The sequence below is a fragment of the Phasianus colchicus genome, chromosome 31 (genome assembly GCF_987193195.1).
Source record: "Phasianus colchicus chromosome 31, bPhaCol1.hap1.1, whole genome shotgun sequence".
Classification (NCBI taxonomy): domain Eukaryota; kingdom Metazoa; phylum Chordata; class Aves; order Galliformes; family Phasianidae; genus Phasianus; species Phasianus colchicus.
This window is the reverse complement of record NC_143466.1, coordinates 728,346-756,268: the sequence shown is the minus strand read 5'-3', so window position 1 is coordinate 756,268 and position 27,923 is coordinate 728,346. Positions and strand designations below refer to the sequence as shown.

Genomic DNA, 27,923 nt, shown 5'->3' with positions numbered 1-27,923 from the left:
GTGTCACTAAGTGGTGCTCATACAATGCCAAGTCCTTTTCAGCTTCTCAGCAAGGAGCTGGGGGTGCACAGGGAGTGAGAATGGGGCAGAACTAAGACAGCTGATCCAAATTAGCCAAAGTGATATCTCACATCATATAGAGTCACACTGAACATTCAAATGGGGGGGTGGCTGGCTGGTGGGGAGACCACTGCTTAAGGACTGGCTGGACATCATTAGAGCAGAAACAAGGTGAAGCTCATGGTGATACAACCATGACACAGAGCATCAGACAGACTCACAGGAGCAAGACAGAAATTTCATTTATCTACAAATACATTTTGGGGATATTAAGGTGAGAAGCAGCATAGAAATGGTTTAAGGCTTGGATGGAATGTTGCAGAGAGGCCAAGAGGCTCAGAGGGAAGTTTGCATGAGGAATTTGTGACAACAGCTAAATCTCTTCTGGAGGAGGGTTCTGGCTACACAAGAGAACCTTAATATATAACATATCCGTACCACCTGAACAAGAAAGCTTTCATGTACTAGAGGCAATATCATCAGGAGAGGATGAAGTGGCATGGGAACTGTGTGATCTCTTGGGCAGAGACATCTGACAAGAGATGTCGTAGAGCAAGTGCCCACTTGTGACCTCCAAATATTCCCTCCATCCCAGAGAGAATATGTCTTGAAACTTAATTTGTGGCTGGCAATAACTTATTTACAGTCAGTAGAGTGAGAGAAACTTCTGAAGTTGGCCTGAAGTTGCTCTGTGTGACTGCCTGTATCTCTTCATTAGTTGAAGGGGACCATCGCGCTCCTGATTTGGGCACATCAGTTTGGTGCTTACAATTCAGTGAAATAGATCTGAGTGTCGTGATTGGCTTGTGTACTGCGTGCACTCTGTCCTTCAAAGATATCTTCTGTTTGGGTTGAAAAAATGTCATACACGTGTTTGCCAGCACTGCCATCTCTCTTCTCCACTCTAGAGCATCTGCAATGTTTAGATCCCACCTGGAAAGAAATGCATACAATCCAGACCTGTAAATCTAGCTTGCTTTACCCTGCACAGCCACTTAAAGTTAGTTGTATGCATACAATCGTGTTAAAGATTCACTGAATCATCAAATCTTAGAATCCCGGAGTGGCTTGGCTTGGAAGGCACCCAAAAGTTGGATGGCATGAGTTGGATGGGACTATGAAGATCATCAAATCCATCATAGAGAAATAGGACAGTGGAATCACAGAATCATAGAATTATAGAATGGCTTGTGCTTGAAGGGACCCATCGAGTTCCATTCCTCTTCTATGGACAGGGTTGCTGCCCATCAGATCAGATTGCCCTGTGCACCATCCAACCCGGCCTTCAACATCTCCCGCCTGGACACCTACATGTGCAGACTGCAGTAGGGATCCTGCTTTGAAGAGAGGTTGGACTTGGTGATCACTAGAGGACCCTTCCAACCCCTACAATATATTGATTCAGAGATTCTGTCCAGGGATGGAACATCCACAGATTCTTTATGCAATATGAGCAAGTAAGTGATAGTGATAGTGATAGCGATAGCGATAGTGATAGTGAGAGTGATAGTTCAAAACCACAAAAAGGAAAAATAAGTAGCCACATGGAGAGATGGGAATCATCCCTCAAAACACCAAGCTCCAACTTCACGTCTCCATCATCGTCCCATGGCACATCTCTCAGAAAGAGATGTGAATGAACAAACTACAGCAGGGGAAATTTAGATTGGATTTTAGAAAACAGCTTTTTATGATGAAGGCAGAGAAGCACTGTCACAGACACCTCAGAGAGGTGGTGGATGCCCCGTCCTTGGAGACGCTTGAAGGTTGGACCATAATCTGAGCAACCTCATCTACCTGTAGATGTCCCTGTTTGTTGCAGGGGCGTTGGACTAGGTGAACATTAAGTATCCATTCCAACTCAAACGATTCTATGATTCCATGACTGTGAAAGGACGAAGAGCCACCAGCCCCAAAACCCAGATTAGAAGCTTAGTTGCTACAAATGCCTTGCAGGCTGGGGCATGCATGAAGCTTACCAGAGCACACGACGCCTGCATCTTCTCCATGGTTGCAGTTATGGACTCCCCAGGGCCTTGCAGCACATTCGGAGAGCGCTGATTCCCTGCTGGAGCATTTCACATCATCCAGCCAGATACGGCCAAAGCCTTGCCCAAAATAAGCGGATCCTGGGGCTGACATGGCTGTCCCGCAGCCCAGCTGCTGGCACACAACTGCAGCATCGCTCAGGTCCCAGCTGTCATCGCACACTGTTCCCCACTGCTGGCCGTGAAGCACCTCAACTCTCCCAGCACAACGACTAGGGCCGTTCACCAGCCGGAGAGGAGCTGCTTCTGCAGAGCCTGCACAGAAAGCAAGATAAAACGAGAGATGCACACATAAATACCCTGCTGCACCTGACCCTAAACCTGCTGAGAGTAGACACGTAGTAGTGTCTCTGTACCAATCAAGGTGCTCAGTGGATGAAGAAAACATCCTGGTTGGTCAGGGCTTCTCCCATAGTCAACCTCATACTCTCCATCATGCTCTGCATTGCTGAAATACCTCACTTAGGACTTAAGGTTTCCGATTCGTTGTCTGCAAGATGTGTTTGTTACGTGGTGTGCAATGAACCAATCTCACACACACAGATGAGGTGTTGGTTTATTATGAAGATGGGGCTAATTTTCCTTTCTGCTGACTGCGCTAGTCATAATGATTAAATACATCTTTAGTTTGTACATTTCAATGATGTCCCCATCTTTGAGTACAAGCTTAGTAGCCAAACTACGATCAGGAGTTTCTTTACTTAATCAGCAGTTTCAGGTGTGGTCATCTGATCCTAGACAAAAGCCTGGATTTGCTGTACCTAAGGGAGCCCGTATAAAGATTTGTAGAAAGATTAATTCCTTCTTGACTTACAGCACAGTGTGGAGGAATACTGATTCATCCCTTCCTAGCAGACATGTTTCCAAGAGTTTACTGAACTACTTTGTGACATAGAACACCATTCTTGCTCTGTATGAAGAGCAATCTGCCCTGCCAAGCTTGGGAATAAAAATTTAATGTTGTCTATGGATAATACAGATGTAACCTATGCAAATGCATATATTTGGCAACCTCCAGTTAGTTGTTGTTTCCCATCTGAGTTGCCTTGGGGAATCTTTGCCATTCTTCAGCTCTCATGTCAGAAGAGTGGAAATCCGATTTAAGTGTCTCGTTCTGCTGGACATTCCAGTATGTATTATTGTATGTTGTATATAGCACTGTATCTTGTACTCCAGGTTCAGGTGGTAGGTTCCCATAACCTCATCAGGGATGGGATGTTTTGGGGACCATTTTCAACACTAGTAAAAGCCCATGAGCCTTCAGAATCTGATGTGCAGGAGACTCAGCTTGATACAGTTATCAGATGGAGGTCTGATCATGGTAACCCAATCATTCTGGACCAGATTCTGGTGGTGATTGTGGACCATGTAGATTACACAAGAATGAATTTATAGACCACAGTGACTGATAGTAGACATTAGGAGCAGCCTGAGCTCAGACAGGACCTCCTACTGAGTCTGAAAATCATTTTTCCATGTTTCTCAACACTTTTGAGACCGAGATATACGCAGGAGTTACCTGAGCACACCACTCCAGCATCTTCTCCATGTTTGCAGTTATGGGATCCCCAGGCCTGCAACTGACACTGTGAGAGGGCAGCCTCTGTCCCTGCACAACTGACATTATCCAGCCAGATGGGGTCAGACCCTTGTCCAAAGCGAGCTGCGCCAGGGGCTGATATTGCTGCCCCACAGCCCAGCTGCCTGCACACAACATTGGCTTCTGCTTTATCCCAGCCGTCATCACACACGGTTCCCCACTGATGGTCATGAAACACCTCGACTCTCCCAGTGCAGAGATTTGGGCCGTTCACAAGCCGAATGGGAGCTGGTTCTGTAATACCTGGCAAAAAAAGACAGCAATCACAGAAACACAAGCACCAATCAACAAATCACAAAAAATCCCAGGGACATGGACAAGCTGCAAGAACCAAATTATGTTCACCATGGCGGAGTGCAGGGTTTTGTACTTGGGTTGGGGTAATCACAGATATGCAGACAGACTGGGACAAAAACTCACTGAGAGCAGGGCTGCACAGAAAGACTTGGGGGTTCTGGTGGCATTGGAACAGGTTACCAAGAGAAGTCATGTATGCCCCATCCCTGAGGTGTTAAAGATAAGGCTGCATGGGGCTCTGGGCAAACTGATCTTACAGGTGGCCACCAGCCAATGGCAGGGAGATTGGAACTTAATGGCTTTACAGTCTCTTCCAACCCAAACCATGCTATAATTCTATGAAAATGTCAAGGAGCACTGTATGGCTCAGAGCTCTGCTGAAGTGAAAAACAAATGTGGATCACATCACTAGCCTTTTCTGCAGAGGTCTAGGATGACCAAGGCAGTCCTGTTCTTTTGCACCATATCGTCTTCCCAGGAATATTCCCCAGTGCCTCTGTCTCTGTCATAATGCTGTACAGTTATGGTTTACAGAATGTCCATTTCCTTATAACTCAAAGCCAGGCTGCTGCACATAACCAGCTCATAATACTGCAGCACAGGGGACTACCCTCTCCCCACTTGGCTCATACTACAGATGTGAATTCAACTATCAAAAAACACACACCTGTTTTGGGAGCCAGTCACTTTCACCTGACTTCCTGCTGTCACTCCAGAGGAACCTCCACAAGTTTTCTATTATATCCCCCAGCACTGTGCAGTGTCTTGAATCCCTTAGGTCATCTATTTCACCCCTGGATTCATTCATTTTGTTCCTCATGCAAGACCAACATTACAATAAGCACATCCTCAAGTGACACATGTACCTCTCATCGCTGCACTCCTTGTTATATGTCTCTGAGAAGGATCAGGGAGTCTTGGTGGAAAACAGGTTGGCCATGAGCCAGCAGTGTGCCCTAGCAGCCAAGAAGGCCAATGGGATCCTGAGGTGCATCAGAAAGACAGTGGCCAGCAAAGCAAGGGAGGTGATACTCTCCCTCTACTCTGTCCTGAGGAGGTTACATTTCGAGTGCTGTATCCTGTTCTGAGCTTCCCAGTTCAATAAAGACACAGAACTACTGGGGAGAGTCTATTGCATGGCTACAAAGATGATCAGGGCCTGGAGAACTTCCCTTATGAGGAAAGGCTGAGAGATTTTAGACTCTTCAGCCTAGAGAAGAGTATGCTTAGTGGGGATCTATCAACACTTGTGAGTGTTGATAGATGAGCAGGTTTCAATGGTTGGGACCAGAATCTTTGAGTTTGTGCTCAGCAAAAAGACAAGGGGCAATGTGCACAAACTGGAACCCAGGCAGTTCTATCTGAACACGAGATAGAACTCCTTTACTGTGAGCATGACAGAGCCCTGCAACAAACTGCCTAGAAAGGTTGTGAAGTCTCTGGACATATTCAAAACCTTCCTGGATGCTTTCCTGTGCAATCTACTGAGGGAAAATTCCTTTAACAAGTGGATCTTCCAACCTCTGCAGGTCTGTGATTACGTGAATTAACAGTACCTGAGCACACCACACCAGCATCCTCCCCATGGTGACAGTTGTGATTTCCCCAAGGCCTGACTCGGCACTCAGCAAGGGCAGTTTCAGATCCTGCACAGTTCACATCATCCAACCAAATTTTTCCAGTTCCTTGTCCAAACCGAGCATAGTCAGGGGCTGAGATGGCTGCCCCACAGCCCAGCTGCCTGCAGACCACTTCAGCATCTCTTAAATCCCAGCTGTCATCACAGACGGTTCCCCATTGCTGCTCATGAAACACCTCAACTCTCCCAGAGCAGAAATTTGAACCGTTGACCAGCCGGACTGGGGCTGGTTCTGGAACACCTGAAACACAAAGGAAAAACAAGGAAAGTTATTTTGGCAAAGACATTCCTTCCAGGCACACCAGGAAACATTGTGTACCCTAGTTGGTTTAGTATGACGTCCAGGGACAAGCATCGAGAAGAAGGTTCAATGCTATTGGATTTCCTCACACGTGACCCAAAGGTCAAGAAGTAGTGCTGGCCCAAACTAAGGAAAATAAATGTCCTGTTGCTTCTCACTCCCAAATATGAGGTGATTGAAGCCTTCTTCTCTCTGCCTTTTACCAGGAAAACAGCAGTGCCCAGGAAACTCCACTGCCCAAGGGAAAAGACACTAGCCAGGAAGATGGTGAGAAAACTGGGGTATGATTGACCTCAGCCAGACTTCATCTTTCAGTGGCTTATTTACTTTCCTGAGCATTTATACTTAGTAGTATTTGACATGTCCAGTGAATTCCAGGCATCCAGACATCCAGTGAGTCTGGAGACTTGACTTAGGACCTTGGGAAGGGGGCATTCTTCGGTATCTGCAATTAGAAATAGGATGGGACACCACAGGACATCTTAGGTGACACAAAACAAGTTGTGTTGGCAAGGGAATGAACCCACCCTTTTACAACTCCACAGAGGACAGTCATTTCCCTTTGTAGTCATAGGAAGGAAAGAAGCATTATTGGGTTGCACATCCTTTAATCTGCTTTGGGTCATGTCATCAGGATGGGGAAAATCCTGCTACGCGCTGCGCTAAGTCTTCACTGGCTGCAAAAGGACAGTGATGAATTCAGAAAGGTATGAGTGCTTGGACAGCAAATCCACAGGGTATTCTCCAGATGTGGATAAGTAATTGTAGAGAAACAGGATATCTCCAGTGAGAACAGTTCAAAAGTGTACCATTTGGGGGGGATAAAATGATGGACCATAGGACGAAGAAGCGTTTACTAATTGGCAGTTCTTCACAAAGCTATATAAAGGATTGAGAGTGAAACTCTTAAGTGTCATGTTAATCCAAGAAAAAAATAGCTTAGTATAAAAGGGAGTGCTGTCTACAAGATATCCAAAGCAAACCTTCAGAGTGAATCAGCACTGCTAAAGCCTCATTTTAAAGATTAAAGATTAGAAAAAATATGCCCAGCAGCCAAGGAGAAAACCAGGAAGAAGGATGGAGATAAGGAGAGGCTCAAAAACATTTCTCAAGAAGGAGATATGAAGTGGCTAGGAAGGGATATAACATTCTTATCAAGAGGTAGATGCAAAGAATAAGTATCAGTGTGCATGACAAACAGGAGACTGTAGATTCTAAATCAATAGTTAAGTCAGGGTTTCCTTCTAGTGGCAATGAAGCACCGTGCAACAATTTTGAGGAAATTGTCTGAACTGTAGAGGTTTCAGAGAAGATATTGGAAAAACTCTGGGAAAAGAGAACAGATCTGCTGAAAATTATTTTACCAAGGACAGAGGAAGGGCAAGTAGAATCAGTAGGTTTCCGCAAGACATTTTGTGTTGAAGAAGAAAAAAACAACAGACGCAGAGCATGTCATGGTATTTTGAGAATGATATAAGGGAGAAATCCAAGTGGCTGTGTGCTGTTCTCTATAACAGGGCGACTCACAGTAGTCCTGCAATGCTATCAGATTTATCTGAAGCTCCCACAGGAAGGAGTCTCAAGTTTGAATTCATGGGAAAGAGTCCCAGAATTGAATTCTGCAGCACAGCAAGCACTGGACTGCAGCACCACAATACTATGGTGAGTTTGGGAGCAGGGAGAAAAGGGGGAACACCACTGGAGTTGTGCACATCCAACCAGAAGCACTTTCTTTCTTCAGTACTCTGGTTTTAGAGTCGTAAGACAGGAAGAGGGAACCCTGTGGCGTTTCAGGCATCCCTCCACACACCTTAAGCCTCGATCTGGAAATGGTGTAAATGAGACTTACCCAAGCACACAACACCAGCATCTTCTCTATGACCACAGTTATGGGCTCCCCACAGTCTGGCCTCACATTTGGAAAGGGCAGTTTCAGCTCCTGTGCAATTCACATCATCCAGCCAGATAGGGCCAGACCCTTCTCCAAAAAAAGACGAAGTTGCCGTGGATAGAGCCCTCCCACAGCCCAGCTGCCGGCAAACAACTTCAGCATCACTGATGTCCCAGCTGTCATCACACACGGTTCCCCACTGATGGCCGTAAAAAACTTCAACTCTCCCACTGCAGCGGTTTGGCCCATTTGTTAACCGCAGTGGAGCTTCTCTTGGTATATCTGAAGAAAACAGAGAGGGCAGGGATACGTGTTACAGAGACGCCGCTGGCCTGACTAAAAAGTGAGATCAAATGCATAATGCCTGCAACGGTCTAGTGCCGTCCGGGATGCAATTATTCTGTTGCCTGATGTTGGGATGTCTTTGCCAGTTCAAAACTATGAACACAACAGACTGTGCACCATATTCTGCTGAATGTAAGTAAGAGGAAATACAGTATGAGTTAGGATAATGAATCAAAGAGCTGGGAGTATTGGGAGGTCCCTGATGACTGGAAACTAGGCAGAGTTACATCCATCATCAAGGGGAGAAGGGGATGAGAGATGACCTGGGAAACAACAGACCTGTCAGTCTAACCTCAGCCCCTGGAAAACATATGGAAAAGCTATTCCTGTGTGCTACTGAAAGGGATTTTAAAGCTGCTACAGAGCAAGCCCATATGAGTTCATGAAGGGTAAGGTCCTGCCTTAATAATTAGGTGCCCTTCTAAGATAAGGTCACCTGCTCGGTGGATGAAGGGAATGCAGCAGATGTAATCCTTCCGGATTTAAATAAGGTCTCCCCTGCCATCCCGTGCAGCATCCTTCTGGACTAAATGTCCAGCTGTGAGGTAAACAGGTTTTTGCCATGCTGGGTGATAAACTGCCTCAGTGGTAGAGGGTTGTTCAAAGGGTTGTAGTGACTGATGTTTCATCTGAAAGATACCACCAGTGTTCCCTGCCACCCAATCCTACAGGCCAGTCCCAGTCAACATTTTTACCAATGATCTCCTTGTAGTCATTAAAGGTAACCTCAGCAAGCTTGCTGCTGATACTAAAGTGAGAGGTGCTATTTACTCTCCAGAGGGATGTAAGGTCTTACAGAGGGTTCTAGATCCATTGGAGCACTGGGCAGTCAGCAACACAGAACACGGACAAGGGGAAATGCTGGGTGCTGTATCTGGGAAGAAGCAATGCCGCATTCATTCACAGCCTGTGTAGTGAGTGTCTGGAAAGCAGCCCAGCAGGAAAGGACCTGGGGGCACTTGTGAAAGCAGGCTCAGTGGAAGGCAGCAGTGCGCCCTAGCATAGCCAGCCAGACAAAAGAAGTGCCATCCCTGCTCTATTTAGTGTTGGTGCAGCCTCTTTAAATATGGTGTACATTTCTGGGCTCTACAATATAAAAAGAAGGTTAGGGTACTGAATGCATGCAAGGCAGGGCAATGAAGTTCTTAAAAATTCTGGAAGACATGCAAGAAGTGGCTGGGGACATTGGGTTATAGAGTTTGTAGAAGAGGAGACCAAGATGTGACCTCCTTCCTATTCTATTCTATTCTATTCTATTCTATTCTATTCTATTCTATTCTATTCTATTCTATTCTATTCTATTCTCTTTCCTTCCCTTCCCTTCTCTTCCCTTCCCTTCCATTTCATGCCTTCTCTTTCTAAGACAAGGACAACTCCTGTGTACAAGAACAGTTACATGTTTTCAAGAAAATGAGAAATTTCAAAGAAATATCCCATACGGTGACAGAGGTGCATCATCATGAAGACAAAGTTTGCAGCTATGCTGGCACACCAATACTCCTCAAGGAAAAGAAATCCTCCCCTGTAATACAGAGGCATAGGAAGGAGTTACCTGAGCACACCACTCCAGCATCTTCTCCATGTTTGCAGTTATGGGATCCCCAGGCCTGCAACTGGCACTGCGAGAGGGCAGCCTCTGTCCCTGCACAACTGACATCATCCAGCCAGATGGGGTCAGACCCTTGTCCAAAGCGAGCTGCGCCAGGGGCTGATAATGCTGCCCCACAGCCCAGCTGCCTGCATACAACATTGGCTTCTGCTTTATCCCAGCCGTCATCACACACGGTTCCCCACTGATGGTCATGAAACACCTCGACTCTCCCAGCACAATGACTCGGACCGTTCACGACACGGATGGCAGCTGATTCAGCAGTACCTGCACCAAATACAATTGCAAAATGTTTGGGATCATTACATGTCTCAGAGCGCTGTGGAGGAGCCAAAAAATCCTCGCAGGGGTTTGATAGCAAATAGCAGATTTCTTCCTCGGCAACAGGGCACAGAAATGTGTGGTACCTGAGTGTTGGGAGTGTTGAGTCCTAACTCACGAGCCTTGACATACCCAACCTTCAGGATTCAATATCCAAATCCACAGCATTTTAGTCCCCGTGAGAGCTCAAGCTGCTCCCTCGAGGATGGCTCCATAACTGTCCTGGACACAAGGGGATAACAAAGACCTTCTCCATGACTCACATCCCTTCGGTATTATCTTGAGCCACGGTGTCCAGGTGGAATACAGCCTTACCATCAACATACCACTCTCCTTTCATCTCAGCCTACAACTGCATGATGAGCACTCATCCTCCTTATTCTGAGGAGACTCCTGATCTGCCTGCACCCTGCCAAAAACACACTGGCTGCATTGTACCCCACATACATTGGCATTCACTAGTGGTACCTGAGCACACCACACCAGCATCCTCTCCATGGTTACAGTTGTGGTCTCCCCAAGGCTTGGCTCGGCAATCAGCGAGGGCAGTTTCAGATCCTACACAGTTCACATCATCCAACCAAATTTTTCCATTTCCTTGTCCATAGCGAGCAGAGCCAGGGGCTGAGATTGCTTCCCCACAGCCCAGCTGCCTGCAGACCACTTGAGCATCTGTTAAATCCCAGCTGTCGTCACAGATGGTCCCCCATTGCAGCCCACGATACACTTCGACTCTCCCAGCGCAGAAATTCAAACCATTCACCAGCCGGAGTGGTAGAAGCGCAGCAAACCCTGTAATTGAGATATAGTGAAGACATCAGTTTTCTGTGTTTTCCTTCATATTTTGGTCCATGCTGATCACATCTAGATAGCAGTGGCATGGACATTGCTCATTTTTTTCCATAACAGACCAGTAGATCTTTGCAGCAGCTTCTGTTCCATAGAATAGTGGTCTCTGGTTCCCTCTCTCGCTGGCTAGTCTCACCTGAAAATCAGCCACCTGTTTGAACCCCTGTTTTCTCAGAAGATGACAGTTATGCCTGCAGTCTGTTAACTGTGGTAAAACAGACTAGAGGGAGTCATGTGGAATGGTCAGCTGAGCATAGAAGGAACCAGTGAAATAACATTGCTGCAGGAGCACAAGCATGCCTCCATTAAGGCTGTGGTAAGGACTCTTAGCTGTTGGGATCAGCAATTCTGCATGACACAAGTTGATTGAGGGCTGCCAATAACATACATTGAAGTTGTAAAGCTCCGCTGATGGTGAGCATCAAGTATTTGGAGCAGGGTCCTTGCTTGGGTGAAGGTCTGCAATTAATATTGGCTGTTGAGGAATATTCCTTGAACAGCAGTAAGATTCAAGGACAGAATCAGTGTGGCCTAGTATAGACGTTTAAATGCTCAGCAGCATCTCTCCTGGGACAGTTGTGACACAAGAAAGAATAATTTGACCAGAAGTTTTAATTTCCTTCACAGGTGTGAAGTCAACACACATTTTTACTTTAAAATCTTCATCTTGCTGCCAGAGAGGTGGTGGATGCCCCACCTCTGGAGGCATTTAAGACAAGGCTGGATGTGGCTCTGGGCAGCCTGTTTGGCAACCCTGCTCAACAGGGCGGTTGAAACTAGATGATTTTGGGGGTCCTTTTCAACCCAAGCCACTCTATGATTCCATGATTTTTTTTGTGTGTCTGATGTTTGAACGATAAATTCCTCCTCTCAAACTAAGCAGCCACTGACGGGAACTGCTGAGGACTGGCAGAGCAGTGACTGGAAGACCTACAGCCATCCTTAACAGAAACATTTTTGGGAATGTTTGAAGGAAGAGAAACCGGAGAAAGAAGAATGATGGAACTTGAAAACTTGGTCAGTTGGTACTGTGGCTGATTTATGCAGTAATACTCCACAAACTTCACATGCAGTGAGAAGGTAAAGCCTGTTATTGGGTTGTAGAGTAACTGATATGAGAACACACCTCACAATGAGATGTGTTCCCACTGTGTACCACTATCTGTGGTTGCAAACTACCCCCTGGAAGCACCCCATTAAAAAGACCTACATAAGAAAAGACAGGTTGTAATTGTCTATAGATGTAGCCACATCAATTTGAAGCCCTCTGTGCTGCTTTCTTTGCAAGCACCTATTAGTGCCAAAGGACCTGGGCCCCAGGGTGGCCCAAAATAGCTTATTCTTTGATGATCATTGCATTAGGGGTACCTGCACACACCACACCAGCATCTTCTCCATGGTCACAGTTATGGCTTCCCCAGGGACTGGCTTTGCACGTAGAGAGGGCAGCTTCAGTCCCTATGCAGTTGACATCATCAAGCCAGATTGGGTCAGATCCTTGGCCAAAGTGAGCCCCATGGGGAGCTGACAAGGCCTTCCCACAGCCCAGCTGCCTGCACACGACTTCTGCGTCGGCCAAGTCCCAGCTGTCGTCACACACAGTTCCCCAGCGCTGGCCATAGAACACCTCGATTCTCCCAGAGCAGTGGGTTGACCCATCCACTAATCGGAGTGGGGCTGGTTTTGTAAAACCTACAGGAAGGAAAAAAATAAATAAAAATAAAGGCCAGGGAAGAATCTCATGCAGAATCTGGCTCGTCTTTTCTCCATTTGTCAATGAATATAGTGTTTTTCATTCTATGACATTGTGACATGGAAAAATACTGCACATGGGAGCAGCACAAACACTTCTTCCATCATCACAGCATGAAATGTTCAGCAGCATCACTATTCAGGCTCCCGAAGGCTCCACTGTGGGGTCAGTTCTCTTAAATGCTTTTGTTAATGATCAGGATGCAGGACTCGAATGCACACCTAGTTTGCAGGCAGTAGTAAACTAAGAGGAGATGTTGACTCACAGAAACCACAGAGAGGTACTGTAAAATTAGAGAGCAACCACCAACTGCGTGAAGCATAACAAGGACAAGTATCAGACAGTGCAGGTAGGATGGGGCAATCTTGGACATATGCAAAGACTGGTGAACAAGAGGCAGGAAAGCCTCTGTATGTGGCTATGGAGTTGATACTCTAATTAGTGCCTTGTTCCCAGAAAGGCAGTGGGCAATACACTTCTCTCCCTACAGTGATGTCCAAGCAATCATCATATTGGTAATCACTGACCCACCTGCAAATTGCTAACAAGTTATGGAATATGCTGCCTCTGCTTGGCCAGACAGATGGAATATTGGGAATCACAAGTGGGAAGAGTTAGTGACCTACTACTCCACCAGGACTGTCACAAGTCGATGGGGCAAGATGGGATCCTCCTAAGAGTGCTGAAGGATCTGGCAGAGGTGATAGCCAAGCTGCTTTCCACTACCTACCAAGTATTCCTGGTCAGTCAGAGAGGTCCCCAAGGAGGCTTGCCAAGATGAGTCCCATCTACAAGAATGGTTGTAAGGAGGATCTGGGGAACTACAGGCCTGTAATCCTGACCTCAATGACAAGAAAGTTTATGGAACAGACCACCTTGAGTGAGATCGCATGGCATGTGTGAGACAACTGGGGGACCAGGCCCAGATAGTATGGGTGGTAATGGGGCTGGCCCTGTTTAATATCTTTATTGATGACCAGGATGAGGGGATTGAGCTCACTCTCAGTAAGTTTGCAAAGGACACCAAGCTGGGGGGAAGTGTCAATATACCAGGGAGTATGAAGGCCCTGCTGAGGGATTTGGACAGGCTGCATATCTGGGTTGAGGTCAATGGGATGAAGTTCAACAAGACCAAGTGCCAGGTCCTGCACTTCGGCCACAGCAACCCTAGGCAATGCTACAAACTTGGGGCAGAGCATCTGGAAGGCTGTGTAGAGGAAATGGACCTAGGAGTGTTGGTCCAGGCTTGGCTGGACATAACCCAATGGGCTCAGGTGGCCAAGAAGGCCAATGGCATCCTGGCTTGCATCAGAAATTGCATTGCCAGCAGGAGCAGGGAAGTGATCATCCCTCTGTACTCAGCCCTGGTGAAGCCATACCTCGAGTACTTGTTCAGTGTTGGGCCCCTCACTACAAGGAAGACAATGAGGCCCCAGAGCATGTTCAGAGAAGGGCAATGAAGTTGTGAGGGGTCTGAAGGACGAATCTTATGGGGAGCTATTGAGAGAGCTGTGATTGTTTAGTCTGGAGAAGAGGGGGCTCAGGGGACACCTTATTGCTCTCTACAACTCCCTGAAAGGAGGTTGTGGTGAGGAGCGGATCAGCCTCTTCTCCCATGCAAGCATTGATAGGAAAAAAGGGAACGGTCTCAACCTGTGCTAGCGGAGGTTCAGATTAGGTATTAGGAAAAATTTCTTCTCTGAAAAACTGGTTAGCTGTTAGAACAGGCTGCCCAGGGAGGTGGTGGAATCAACGTCCCTGGAGACCTTTCATAAACATCTAGATGTTGTACTGAGGGATATGGTTTAGTAGGAAATATTGATGGCAGGTGAATGGTTGGACTGGATGATGTTGAAAGTCTTTTTTAACCTTGGTGATTCTGTGATTCTGTCTTTATAAATCATGTAGAGAAAATGCTGCTTATGTTTGTCTTCAAGAACCTGGGAGTCTAAAAATAATTCCTGCACCAACACTGCTCTACCAGTGGCTTACGCAGTGGAAAATTTTTAGTATAGGGAAGACCATGGCAGTACAAACCACATTTACCTTGTGGTTCTCTGAGTGCTGGGGTTTTCTTTTCTCCAAAGGGAACAGAGCTCCCTACAGCATCTACAGCATCACCCTAAACTCAGTTGTGTCATGTAGGATGAGAGTTACCTGAGCATACAACACCAGCATCTTCTCCATGCCCACAGTCATGTTTCCCCCAAGGTTTTGCAGTGCATTCAGACAGGGCAGCTTCAGTTCCTTTACAATTAACATCATCAAGCCAAATGGGGTCAGATCCTCTTCCAAAATAAGCTGAGGAAGCAGCAGATAGGGCTGTCCCACAGCCCAGCTGATGGCACACAACTTCAGCATCAATTAGATCCCAGTTATCGTCACAGACCGTTCCCCATTGCTGGTCATAAAGCACCTCCACTCTCCCAGAGCAGTGATTTCTACCATTTACTAATCGCAGTTGAATAGCTTCACTATTTCCTGCATTAAAAAGTAAGAAAGAACAACAAAAAAATCAATCAACCACCAAAAACAGGATCAGGGTTTGCACAAGGAAAGAGCATGTAGGGAATGAAGGAAAGAAAAATTCTCCACTATCATTGTCCAGAACTAGAAATCATGATGAGGAACACACTCTGAATTTTTATCTGTGGCTTCAGAATTCCCAATCAGAGAGATTAATAGATTGGATTTGGAATTCTTTATAAAGCAGAAGCAAAATCCACACTGTAATGTTACACCAACCGTGGCTATTGACAGCAGAACAAGACAGCCATATGTCTTACACACTTGTTGGTGGGTGCTGAAATCCAATGACATCTGCTCTGAAAGTAATACCTCCTACTTTCTTACATTGACCCACAACAGCAGAGACTGTGGACAGTGAGGTGGGTTGAGAACTGGCTGACTGGCAGAGCACAGAGGGTTGTCATTGGCGGTGCAGAGTCTGGTTGGAGGCCTGTAACCAGCGGTGTTCCCCAGGGGTCGGTGCTGGGTCCGGTCCTGTTCAACATCTTCATCAATGACCTTGATGAGGGGGTAGTGGCCACCCTCAGCAAGTTTGCTGATGATACGAAGTTGGGAGGATTGGCTGACACGCCCGAAGGCTGTGCTGCCATTCAGCGAGACCTAGACAGGTTGGAGATCTGGGCAGTAAGAAACCAGATGAGGTTTAACAAAAGCAAGTGTAGAGTCTTGCACCTAGGGAGGAATAATTGCATGCACCGGTACAGGTTGGGGGATGACCTGCTGGAGAGGAGCTCTGTGGAGAGGGACCTGGGTGTCCTGGTGGACGACAGGTTGGCCATGAGCCAGCAGTGTGCACTTGTGGTCAAAAAGGCCAATGGCATGCTGGGGTGCATTAAAAAGAGCGTGGCCAGCAGGTCGAGGGAGGTGATCCTCCCGCTCTACTCTGCCCTGGTAAGGCCTCATCTGGAGTACTGTGTCCAGTTCTGGGCTCCTCAGTACAAAAAAGACAGGGATTTCTTGGAAAGAGTCCAGCGGAGGGCCACAAAGATGGTGAAGGGCCTGGAGCATCTCCCCTATGAAGAAAGGCTAAGTGAGCTGGGTCTGTTTAGCCTTGAGAAGAGAAGACTGAGAGGGGACCTGATCCAGGTCTATAAATATCTAAGGTGTGGGGGGCAAAGTGGCGAAGCCAGACTGTTTTCAGCAGTGTGCGGAGACAGGACAAGGGGAAATGGCCAGAAGCTGGAGCATAGGAAGTTCCGCACCAATGTGCGCAATAGCTTCTTTACGGTGAGGGTGACGGAGCACTGGAACAGGCTGCCCAGGGAGGTGGTGGAGTCTCCTTCTCTGGAGATATTCAAGACCCGCCTGGACGCCTACTTGTGCAACCTGGTGTAGGGAACCTGCTTTGGCAGGGGGGTTGGACTCGATGATCTCTGGAGGTCCCTTCCAACCCCTACGATTCTGTGATTCTGTGATTCTGTGATTCTGTGACTGATGTTCGTGGTATTGAAGTAGAGGTTGAACCTTCTCACCAATATTACATTGTATTTTGTTGCTTTATGAGTGCAGAGGGTTTTTCTGACAAAAAGGTGTCAGTCATAAATGTGCATATGAAGCAAAGAGGAGTGTTTGAATTCTTCCATGTGGAAAAAATTGTACCCATTGACATTCATCATTGCTGAAAGTTTATGGAGATGTTAGCACAGTCAGGTGATGGGTGGTGCGTTTCAGCCATGATGGCCTTGTAGAAGCTGTGAAACAGTGGGTCATCTCCACTGGTGCAGATTTTAACATGCAGAATAGAAGGCCAGTCATATTGTGGGCTCCATCAGAAGAGGGGTGGCCAGCAGGGCAAAGGAGGTGATTGTCCCCCTCTATTCTGCCCTCTATTCTGCCCTCGTAAAGCCCCAGCAGGAGTACTGTGTCCAGATCTGGGTCCCCCAATACAGGAAATGAGCTGTTGAAGAGAGTTCAGAGGAGGGCCAAGAAGATTAAGTAAGGGCTGGATCCCTCCTATGAAGACAGGCTAAAGGAGCTGGGCTTGTTCAGCCTAGAAAAGAGAAGGCTACGGAGAGACCTATTGTGGCCTTCCAGTATTTAAAAGGAGTTTATAAAAATGAGGGAAATCAACTTTTTAAATGAGTATATAGATGAGACATGGGGAATGGTATTAAACTAAAGAAAGGGAGAATTAGATGTCAAGAGTAAATTATTCACAGAGTTTGGTGAGGTGGAGAAACAGAATGCCCCGAGAGGCTGTCGATGCCCCATCTCTGAAGGTGTTTAAGACCTGGTTAGATGGGGCCCTGGGCAATCTGATCTAGTACTTGATCTCATGGTTGGCAACCCCACCTGCGATAAGGCAGTTGAAACTTGATGGTTCCTTCTAACCCAAGCCATTCCATGATTCTATGACTCTATGATTCCACAATTTTCACAAGCATGGCATGAAGGTCCACTTCACTTGTTCTTCACTGCTGAAAATCTATGGCTAACGGTGGTGACTATGTTGAAAAATAGTGTTTTGTAGCTGAGAACTTGATTTATCTGTGTTACTGCGCTCTTTTTGGTTTTTTTTCATGGACAGAAATAGGAGCATTACTCTCACAGTAACACACTTAGCAATGTAGTTAGCTAATGGTATCTCATTTGGCCAAATATTGAGATTTGATTCAACTGCCCAGAGGTAATCAGCAGCACTGGCAATTCCACAGGTGTGTCTCGGTCTTAATATGAAGCTGAATTTTAGACCCAACCGAGAAATGTGCATTTGAAAACATTATTTGTTGTTCACTGCTGAATAGAGCAGAGTCTTTGGGACAGTGTCATGAAAGAGGGCAATGGGCAGCCCATCTATGTCCAAATCACCACTCAACCATATGCAACCTGTGGGCTGCTCGACTATGTTTTATTTTCCAGTTAATCATGATGAAAGCCATCAAGCCTTCCCCATCCAGTTTCTGTTGCTCAGCATTTATCAACACCATGCTGTCACATCCAGTTCAGTACTGGCTCAGAGACAAATGACCCAGAACTGAATTTCTCATTTCAGCGTCATTATGGAGAATAAATATGTCCACCAGGAGTACTGTGACAAAATACAAATGGAAAGAGGTCACATATGCACAAATTATTAGCCACAGTAACAGGATTTGGACCAATTTCTCATTGTTCTGAGCACCACACTTGAATCTCTTGATTATGCACAGCATCATTCTGTGAGACACTTTATGACAGAACTGAATGCTCACTCACAATTCCACTGACTGATACAAATACTGACCTGCCAACAGGACTCCAGCAAGGGAAGCTGAAATAAAAGAAATGCAGGATGTTAGTGTGAATCTAATTGGTTCACAAAGCATGGTGATTAAGGAAAGCAAGACATCAGGCAATATCTGAGACAGCAAGAGCTCATCATTATTTTCAGCTCCTTGTCGCCAATGCATTTTCCCTGTCTCAGTTCATGTGACTTTTGCAACTGAGAGATCAGATGAAGAAAGAAAATGTGAATGTAGGTGTACATAAAAAAATGTGAGCACTGGGAAAAAAAACAATTATTTGGGTAAGTAATGAGGAAATAACAGAGCAGATGGGATTGTCCAAAGACAGTGAGTCATATTTCCAGGCTGATTAAAATATCTAGGCTTCTGCAGAAATCAGTGGAACGATGCATAACCCTCCCATCCAAGATAGGATGAATTGCAACATGGACAGCTTTTGGCATGGTTCTGCAAATAAGTGTTTTTGAGATGGAAACCTATGCAAAGTGGTTACTGCTTCATCTGGGGATTGGATAGATGCTGAAGCAAACCCTGAAAGGGAGAGCAGAGCTTGCCAAGATCTATTTGTTCCTGGGAAGTCAGGAGAAGGGAACTTTGTATGCACTGTGGAAGGTCAGCAACAAAGAAGAGCTCAGTGCAAACAGCAATTTCTGCTCCTAAATATGACAGGCTGGAAAGGTCCCTAACAGCCTCAGGGAAGAGCAGCATTGCTGACACCACAAGTGGCATTAGCATTATAGACCATTTTTCCACTTTCTTTCAGATATTTTTAAGATTTCCAGTTCTGCTCCCATCTCTGACACGTGGAAACCTACAGATCCTATGAATCTACATAACAGAAGCAAGGGCAGGGAACCCGGCTGTGTGCAGTTTTCTTATAAGGGTTGGGACTCAGTGAGGCACTTGGGGTATCCGATAGGGGCAGCACCCAAATGTCCAGCTGTGGATGTCCAAGATTGCAGAGAGAGGATCTGAGCATCCACACTGAGCTGTCAGATATGGATGACTAATTGCAGGCGGATTCAGCTCACTGCAGACATCACCAGCTGCATTTCACTTCCTTGCAATGTCACATTTGCTTTGTGCCATAGGAAAAAAAAGCAGTAATGGCAGAGGAGAACAACTGGCAAAGGTATGCCAAGATAAAATCAAAGAGAAAAGAACTTCACTTACCCCAAAGACATGGCAGGAGAATGAACCCCATGTTGATCACAGTGAACACTGCAGGAAGGAAGCAGGACATGTACCCAAGTAACGGGGTATTTGAGAATTCCCCACAGCCCTGGCTCCTCCCCTCCATCCCAAAAACTCCCTCCATTCCTGCTGTCTCAGCAATTAACAGAAGTCAAACCTCTGCCAGGAATCTTGTGCCATTAGCATCATGTAGGCTGTAGGATTGTGAAATTGGACTGTTTCGGGAATCTGATGAGCAAACAATCATCTCAGCTCAGCTCATTCTGGACCACCAGTGGCAGGGATGGAGGCACACAGAATTTTTGAATAACCTTCCAGGCAGCAATATGGTACTAGTGCCAAGGCAGAGCTGGGAAAGTGAAATTCATGTCTTGCCACTAATTCAAAAACAAAAGAACCATTTTCTGGTAAAAAATCAGCAACTTTTAAGAAGAGTTTTTTCTTTTTTCCCACTTTTTCTCTCATATTTGTCCCAAGAAGAAGGCAACGCTTGTGAAATTCTGTGGTACTTTTTCTCTGTGTTCAGAGTTCAGTTCATTCTCCTGGTCTTGGGGATGCTGGTGACAAGCAGCAGGTTCCTACAGAATAAAAGAATCATAGAGGTTGGAAGGGAACTCTGGAGATCATCTTGTCCAACCTCCAAGCAAATGTGGGCTCCCAAGAGTAGGTTACATAAAAGGTGCGTGACAGTTTAACAGGGTGTGCTATGACAGGACAGGGAGAAATGGCTTCAAACTAAAAGTGGGGAGATTCAAATTGGATATAAAGACAAGAATAATTTTTTTACAACAAGGGCAATGAGGCAGAGATTGCCCAGGGAAGTCGTGGATGCCCCATCCCTGAAGACAATCAAGATCAGGCTGGACCAGGCTCTGAGCAACTCTGAGCTGTAGATATCCCTGTTCATTGCAGGGGAGTTGGACGAGATGACCTTAAAGGGTCCATTTCAATTCTATGAAAGTGTTGAGGTTGGTTTTGAATATCTCTGGAGAAGAAGGCTCCAAAACATATCTGGGAAACTTGTTCTGGTGCACCGTGTACTCAAATAAAGAAGCTTTTCCTCATGTTCAGATGGAAATTTCTGGGATCCAGTTTGTACCCATTGTCTTTGTCTTGTATCTGGGTATGACCAAAAAAGTCTTGCCCCATCCACTCAAGTGATTTGACACCCTTTAGCTATTAATTAATATTGATAAGATTCCCTCTCAGTCTTCTCCAGGCTGAACAGTCCCAGGGCACTCAGCCTTTCCCCTTAGGGGAGATGCCCCAGGTCATGATCACTGTTGTGGCTCTTTGCTGGATTCTCTGCAGTAGTTCCCAGTTTGCCTTGAACTGAGGAGCCCAGAACCAGGCACAGCATTCTGAATGGGGCTTCCCCAGGGCAGAATAGAGGGGGAGGATCACTTCTCTCACCCTGCTGGTCATGCTCTATTTAATGCACCCCAAAATACCATTGGCCTTCTTGGCCACAAGGGCACACTGCTGGGCCTCCTGGATGCCCAGGTCCTTCTCTGCAGAGCTCCTTTCCAGCAGATCATCTGCTACGCTGTACTGATGTGTGCAGTTATTCCTCTCCCTTTGGTTGGAGGACTCCATCCTTGCCCATGCTGAAAATCATAAGGATCCTCTCTCAACCTCATAGGTTCCGCTCCCAGGTCCCCTATGTGGATGGACCACCCATGGCCAGGTAGAGACACGATGCTGGAGGGATATGCTGATGCTACTGTCATGTGTGGGATCTTCCTCGTGCCAAATTTTTGTGCCTGGAAAATGCATTTAGACACCATGCATGCTCAGCAGACATCATCTATCACCCCTTAGAGCTGGCTGAATTCCTTTTATGGCTTCAGACATCTGCACAGGAAATGTCTGTTCAGGAAGAAAATACTGCTGCAGATGTATTTCACCCAGAGTGTGCATTAGATGGAAAAGCTGAAGAATTAGTTCGACTGGGATGTACTCTTCTGCTTAGAGTGTGCAACCCAGAGGCTGTTTACAACACATCATTCATGTTCATATTGCATTTCATAGCAACTCTATGTATCGTCACAACCAGTTCAGTGCAGCTGGGCTCTGCCTCCATAATGGTTGGTCTCAAGCAGGCCCACTGCTGGACAACAGCTGGCAAACACCTTACTTGAAGGCTGATGCTTACATCCAGTCACTGACGTGCAGGAGAGGTCTCAGGGCTGCTGAGAAGATGAGGGTCACACATTTTACACATAAATGAGACTTCTTGTTACAGAAGTTTCAGGTGAAGTTTGTTTTTTTCACAATCCCCACATTTTATTGATTCAGTTGTGCTTTGATACTGATCCTTAGCTTCTCTCTGCCTGTGAGAGTTTGACCAGTAATTCCTGCTTTGTATTTGTAGAGTTGATTGCTTGCTCGATAGTTAAATTCAACAAACTGATGTTTGCTGATGACTTGTAGCATGTTGCCTTTTGGGTGACTACAAACAGAAGCACTAGCTTTCTGCTCAATATTTTCCTGGAATTGAATTTAGACTGAATCTTCTAAAATTATCTACAGTTCCATCCTTCCTTCTCTCCCTCTTTCCCTTTCTTTTGTCCTCTCTTGGTCATGTTTTCTCTTTATTTCTCATTCATTCATTCATTCATTCATTCATTCATTCATTCATTCATAAGCACATACACTAGGGCAAACCAACCAGAACCTGGCACCTCCCCATCTCACAAGCACTGTTAAGGATGACCACTGCTATTTCCCCAAATATTTAATGGTGATTTTGGAAAGGATTGCGATTTTAAATTCACATCAAAATACCTGTCTCTCCTAAGTGTGCATTCTATATTTCAACCTGTCTAACATCTCTTTCATTATTTTAGCTGTGTCATAATAAGAAGAATTTCAGCAAAAATGGAAGTGGAAATAAGTCAACACTTCACTACAGTTTGCACACGCTTTCACTATCTTCCCGTCCTTTCTGCTTTCCTAATAAACTATTTCCCTACTCGTTCCCATCTTGTAAATATGGTTTTGCAACAGAATGTTGTTACCTGCTGTACCCTTTGCTCTACCTATCTCATTTTGCACCCTTGCCTCTCTGATTTTGATCCCATATGCCATTCTGTCATACTACGTCTTAGAACCTTGGCCTAATTCACTTGTTCTGAAGGATACTTTTTTTTTTTTCTCTATTTATGGTATTAATGAGATCTTGGATATAAAATGCAAGTGATGGTCTGTGAGTTTCAGGACCATGGTTAAGGGAGCAGTGATTTTCTTTTTGTGGCCACTGAAATTGTGAGGGTCCTTATGTTCATAAGACCGGGGAGCTTGGTGAGATTCACTCCAGAGTTCCAGAGGAATCAGCAGATGTTATAAATGGATTTATCTCAACAGTCCACTAAAGGCAAAGTGGGAATGTGGCATGAGGGAAGATCTGGGAAACTACAGACCTGTCTGTCTAACCTCAGTCCTTGGAAAAGTAATGGAGAAGATTGTTTTGGCTGCTGTTGAAGAAGATTTCCTTTGTCAGTCATAGCAGGCATAGGTTCATCAAGTGCAAGTCCTACTTCACTAACTTGATCTCCTTGTATGATTAGAATACCAGTTTGGTGGATGAAAGGATAAGCTCAGCAGCAGCTTAAACACCAGTAAGGAATCAGCACTATTTTCATCAAAAATGCAAAATAGAGCTCTGTACAAGAGTCTATGGAAAAATAGTACATATAATGGATATATATATCTCCCAGCCAAAACTATGACAAGAAGCATTTGGATAATGCCCATAACAGTATGTTTCAGTGTTTAGTTAATTGTGAAGAGATCGGGCTGTTGGGCCCAATCATCTTTTTAGGTCCCTTCCAACTGAACTATTCTATTTTATTCTATGCCTGACCTTATGCTTGGGCTCAAGGGGCAATGGGACATTACAGTGACCACAGTGACCACTGTCTCTCATGACCTCCATGCTGCATCCCACAGAGGACCCTGTGCTGGAGCAGGTGGATCAGACCCCAGCTCTGATGCATCTCCTCAGGAAACCATGACAATAAGCTAAATATCTTGATTTTATGACAGCCATACATTTGATTTGTCCAATGCATTCACAGCAGGGAAAGCAGTGACTTTGGCTGCTTTAGCATCATCACTATCAGTCTGTTATCAACATGGGACAACAAAGACCTCTTGCTTCTTTAAGCAGGTGATCAGTTTCTGCAAAGATAATTAGTGTCCGAGTTGTTTTCTAATAACATCATTACTATGTTGTGAGGATCCAGATTTAGTATCATTAGCATTTCTAATGTAAAAAATCAGACATTTTCCTTTCACCATCAGAACTGGGGGGGAATTGGAATATACCAACAAGGGTCTCCATGTATCTGAGGAGATATAACCCGACACAAGTGAGTCATGCTCTGCTTGCATTCTCCCTCTGCAGACCGTAAAAGCACCTAACACTATCCATGAGCACATATTTCATTTTTTATGTGTTCATCTGGGCTCTGCATTTAGAAGTGAGTTAAGAGGAGAAAGAACAATCATGAGGTGCACACCTGTATTTGCTGCATTTTTATTAGGCTCTTCTCCTGCTGGAAAAGGGGTTGGTGAGGCTTAAAATTTTGTTTCCTGAAGCCACCAAAGCATTTTTGTGGTCTTGTACTGTAGACCTTTGTACGCACCATAGCTCATCGCACCTGGCCTCTATCTAATGCTTTAATATCTCCAAAGTCAACTTGGGTGCCATACATGCACTGAATGATGCTGGAGACACCACACAGTGCTTAAGACATCTTTACTGGGATATGAACATGGCCTATTGCTCCACAAGTTGCTTGATAATCAGCTTCTCCAAAGCCCGGCTAAGGCACTGGCCCAAACCCACAGAATTAGCAGGCTGACGGGAGAGTAACATCATGCTTAGTGTAGAATGCATCACACATAGCTCCAATGCAAACATATAAGTTTGCAAAGATATAAGAACATATAAGAATGCAAAGATATAAGTCAGGCAATCAGCACATGAACTAGGTCACTGACCTGTAATTTATGTAAGAGGAAACAATTTTGACCATGGTTTTGTAGGCACCTCTTAATGCTGTGTCACATGTCCTTTATTTCTAAGCTCCCACGCTAATGATCATTAAGCAGAACGTGACTGGCCTGGATGGGTGCACCATAAAGGCAAGTCAGGCTGCACCAACAACAGGGTTAGTAGTCTTCCCTTAGGTCAGGTCACCTTCTGGCTATGACACTGCACAACATGAACATGCCAGTGCTACCAATATGGAAGGCACTGCTCACTGTCCGTAGGATAACTTTCTATGGCTGGATAGATCAGGTGGTGTCTGTCAAAGGTTGGATTCATGCCCAAGCAACACTGGCTGGATGTCCAGGAAGTAAAGCTGTGTGCATTTCTACAAGCTGTATTTTGGCACTTATAAAGAGCTGGGTTTCCCTGTATGCTCTGTGGAGGCTTGGAGATAAACAAATCACAGAACCATGTCTGAGCCAAAATGCACAAAAGGTCTTCTCTTTCTTTGATATCCCTGAGTCCTTCTTTAGTGTTTGACATTAAAAAGTCTTTACAAGTCTGACTGTCTGTGATGCACTTGGCTATGATCTTTAGGTAGTTCCTGGTCTGCAGCACATTTTTCCCATTCACTGACAAGGCTGAGCTGTTAAATCCCCATGATACAGCACACAGTTGTCTTTGCAGCAAACTGTACACCAACATGTTGCAGCCATTTATACTCCTGGATCCAACTCCCTGTACCCACCTGCAACCAGTTACCCCAGTTGCCAATACATGGCTGATACTCATTACTCAGATGGCCTCAGTTAGGTCTGGATCCTGGTCTCTGTTCCCAATGAAAGGCCACGTCCAAACCCCTCATCTTCTCATGGTAGATTCTGTTGAAGGTCTCACTCTGTTAGACCCGCGGCGACCCGCGGCAAGGGCATTCGATACCAGTCCAGATACCTTACTAAAGACCTACAGAAGATTTTGTGAAATGGTTCTTCCAGTCCCCACAGATGCCTGAGGAAGGAATGTTTCTGTTTCAGAGCACAAACCACTGTACAATACTCCTTCCTGCACAGTTTTTGAGTGCGATTACTACACTGAAGATCTGTCCAAAATGAATAGTCATCCCCACAGACTGAGTTCCTTTAACCTAAGTGCCTGTGCTGCTGTCCTCCTCGTTCTCTCTAGTGCGCCCATGGAGACACCAAAACCCAGCACTTCAATGGGGCCCTCTCCACTCACCCTTTCTTAGGAACTGGCCTTTGGTCTGGTCCATGATGTCTGCAGGGAGCAAGATGGAGCTGCACATAGGGTTTTGCCTCATGGCCGTGAAGGAAGCATTTTGGACTACTGAGGAGATAGCATCCTCATTCAAATTCTGTCCCAGAAAAAGGCAGAGGCATCTCACAGGTCCTTAGGGACACAGAATAAGCCTGTTACCACCTAGGGTGATGCATCAGCACATCTGGAACAGGTGGCTCTGCCAAGATCATTACCTGTTTCAGCTCTTCATAGGTGATGAAGAAGAAATTCTCCCTGTCCTTCATCTCCATCCAGCCTCGGACATGTTCAAACCAGGAACCATGGGGCACTGATGGGAGACAGAAGGCAGAAAGTCTATGAGGTGATCATGGCATGGCATGAGGTGTGCAGGGTAGAGGCAGGGAGAAGATAGACAAGATGCAAAACTGAGCAACAGCATCCTGAAATCAGCTGGGACTGGGAGGTTCTGCTATTGCAGATGAGCAATGGGGTCTTCTCCAGCCACCTTTCTGCTGATGGTTCCTTGCTACTTCCACAGGAGCAGGAACAGACAAAGACCGTGGTGAAAAGGGGTTGGGGATGGAAGAATGCCAGGGTCCTGGGACATGGCTTTAAAAGCTCTGCTGTCCAAGACTTCCAAGAGAAAAACGAAATCTGTAGAAGGCAGGCAACTTAAAAATCAAATTTGTATGCTTTTTCTGTGCCTTGCAGAGCACTTCACCTCTCTCTTAGAGGATGTTCCGTTTCACAGGCATCATCAGTGGACCACAGGAAAAGATTGTAGAGATAGAGGTGATGGGGAACCCCCAGCATGCTCCAAGCAAGCACAAACCACAATCACATTCTCCACTAAGAAAGTCTCTCAAGAACTGCTCAAAGGACACGGGGTCCTCATAGCTGTTGCACATCTGGCAGAAGTAGAAGTAGGAGACAATGACATCTCGAGGATCCCGTAGGGTGTAGTCAACCTGGGGGAGAGTGCATACAGGAGTAAGGTGCTCAGAATAGAGGGAGACAAATTGCAGGCAATGGCACTGGGGTAGATCTGCAAATGGAAGGGTCTGTCAAAGGAGGATCAATTCAGTGCACGACTCAATAATGTAGATCTCAGGCAAGGGTTGAGGAATACGTAGGCTCCCTAGAGCCACTGGAGATTCCCAGAATATCCAAAGGTGCAGATGTGAGATGGGGGCAATGATCCTCCCAAGCTCCCCTTCAGACACTGCATGAACACCCACCCCACAAAGGCATATACAGGAGATATGTTGGATATACCTTGGATTCTATGATCCCACCTTGGCAGTGGAATGGGAGAAAGACTTGGGGAAGATGTGCCTGGGTAGGTGGCAGGTCAGCAGGCGAGGTGAGGGGTAGCTGAGGGCTGCCTCCAAACCCAGGCGGGTTGAGAACCAAGGCATGCGGTCAGAATTGAGGACAGTTTGGTTCCAGCTGGGGTGGCCATGGCTGCGAATGAGGCTCAGGATCTCAGTCATCCACACGGTGCCTGCCAGGTACAACAGAAATATAGAGCAAGGGATTTACCCGGGGCTTCAGGATGCTTGGACCTCAGCAGCAATGCCACCAGCAAGTCTGTTCCCCCTGAAGAAACTGCCTCCTTGCCCATGCACAACCACTGTGCTATAAATATATACGTACATATATCTATCACCCAAAACATTCCTGTTCCCATCACAAGAGAAGATTCACCTTCTGAACAACAACTGAACTGCTCCCAAAACCCCACAGACCTTCTGCCATAGATCTCCCCACAAAACCTATCCAGAACAACTCTCCCAGCCTCTCTGTCCTCCCTTGGGCATCCCGTGGTACCAGATTTAGGGTAGGTGATGTTGAAGACGTCATCGTCCCGCACCAGGAACTCGTTGTGGGCAAAACTCAAGCTGTGCACGGAGTTGTAGGCAGGAGGGAATTTAATGCCTTTGTACGTCACGTAGTGCATCGGCATCGGGCTTGGATGGCAATTGGGTGCTGCAGCTCTGCAGGCCT

The 27,923-nt window shown here is 46.0% G+C and overlaps 2 protein-coding genes across 2 annotated transcripts; both read right to left on the bottom strand.

The window, feature by feature from the left end:
* Positions 1-284: 284 nt before the first annotated feature.
* On the bottom strand, positions 285-27,923 carry LOC116239057 (scavenger receptor cysteine-rich domain-containing protein DMBT1-like). Its single transcript, XM_090127431.1, has 15 exons — positions 27,790-27,923; positions 27,192-27,420; positions 26,150-26,244; positions 25,896-26,066; positions 19,640-19,687; positions 18,466-18,492; positions 14,871-15,194; positions 12,329-12,652; positions 10,580-10,903; positions 9,734-10,057; positions 7,795-8,118; positions 5,562-5,885; positions 3,628-3,951; positions 2,040-2,363; positions 285-993 (listed from the first exon to the last, which is right to left on the bottom strand). Exons 4-15 carry the CDS (start codon positions 25,975-25,977, stop codon positions 983-985), a joined length of 2,760 nt encoding a protein of 919 aa, XP_089983557.1. The 5' UTR covers positions 25,978-26,066; positions 26,150-26,244; positions 27,192-27,420; positions 27,790-27,923; the 3' UTR covers positions 285-982.
* Positions 26,058-27,882, bottom strand: LOC116239055 (sulfotransferase 2B1-like). Its single transcript, XM_090127522.1, has 5 exons — positions 27,747-27,882; positions 27,212-27,420; positions 26,749-26,884; positions 26,150-26,244; positions 26,058-26,066 (listed from the first exon to the last, which is right to left on the bottom strand). The coding sequence occupies exons 1-5, from the start codon at positions 27,880-27,882 to the stop codon at positions 26,058-26,060; spliced, it is 585 nt and encodes a 194-aa protein (XP_089983648.1).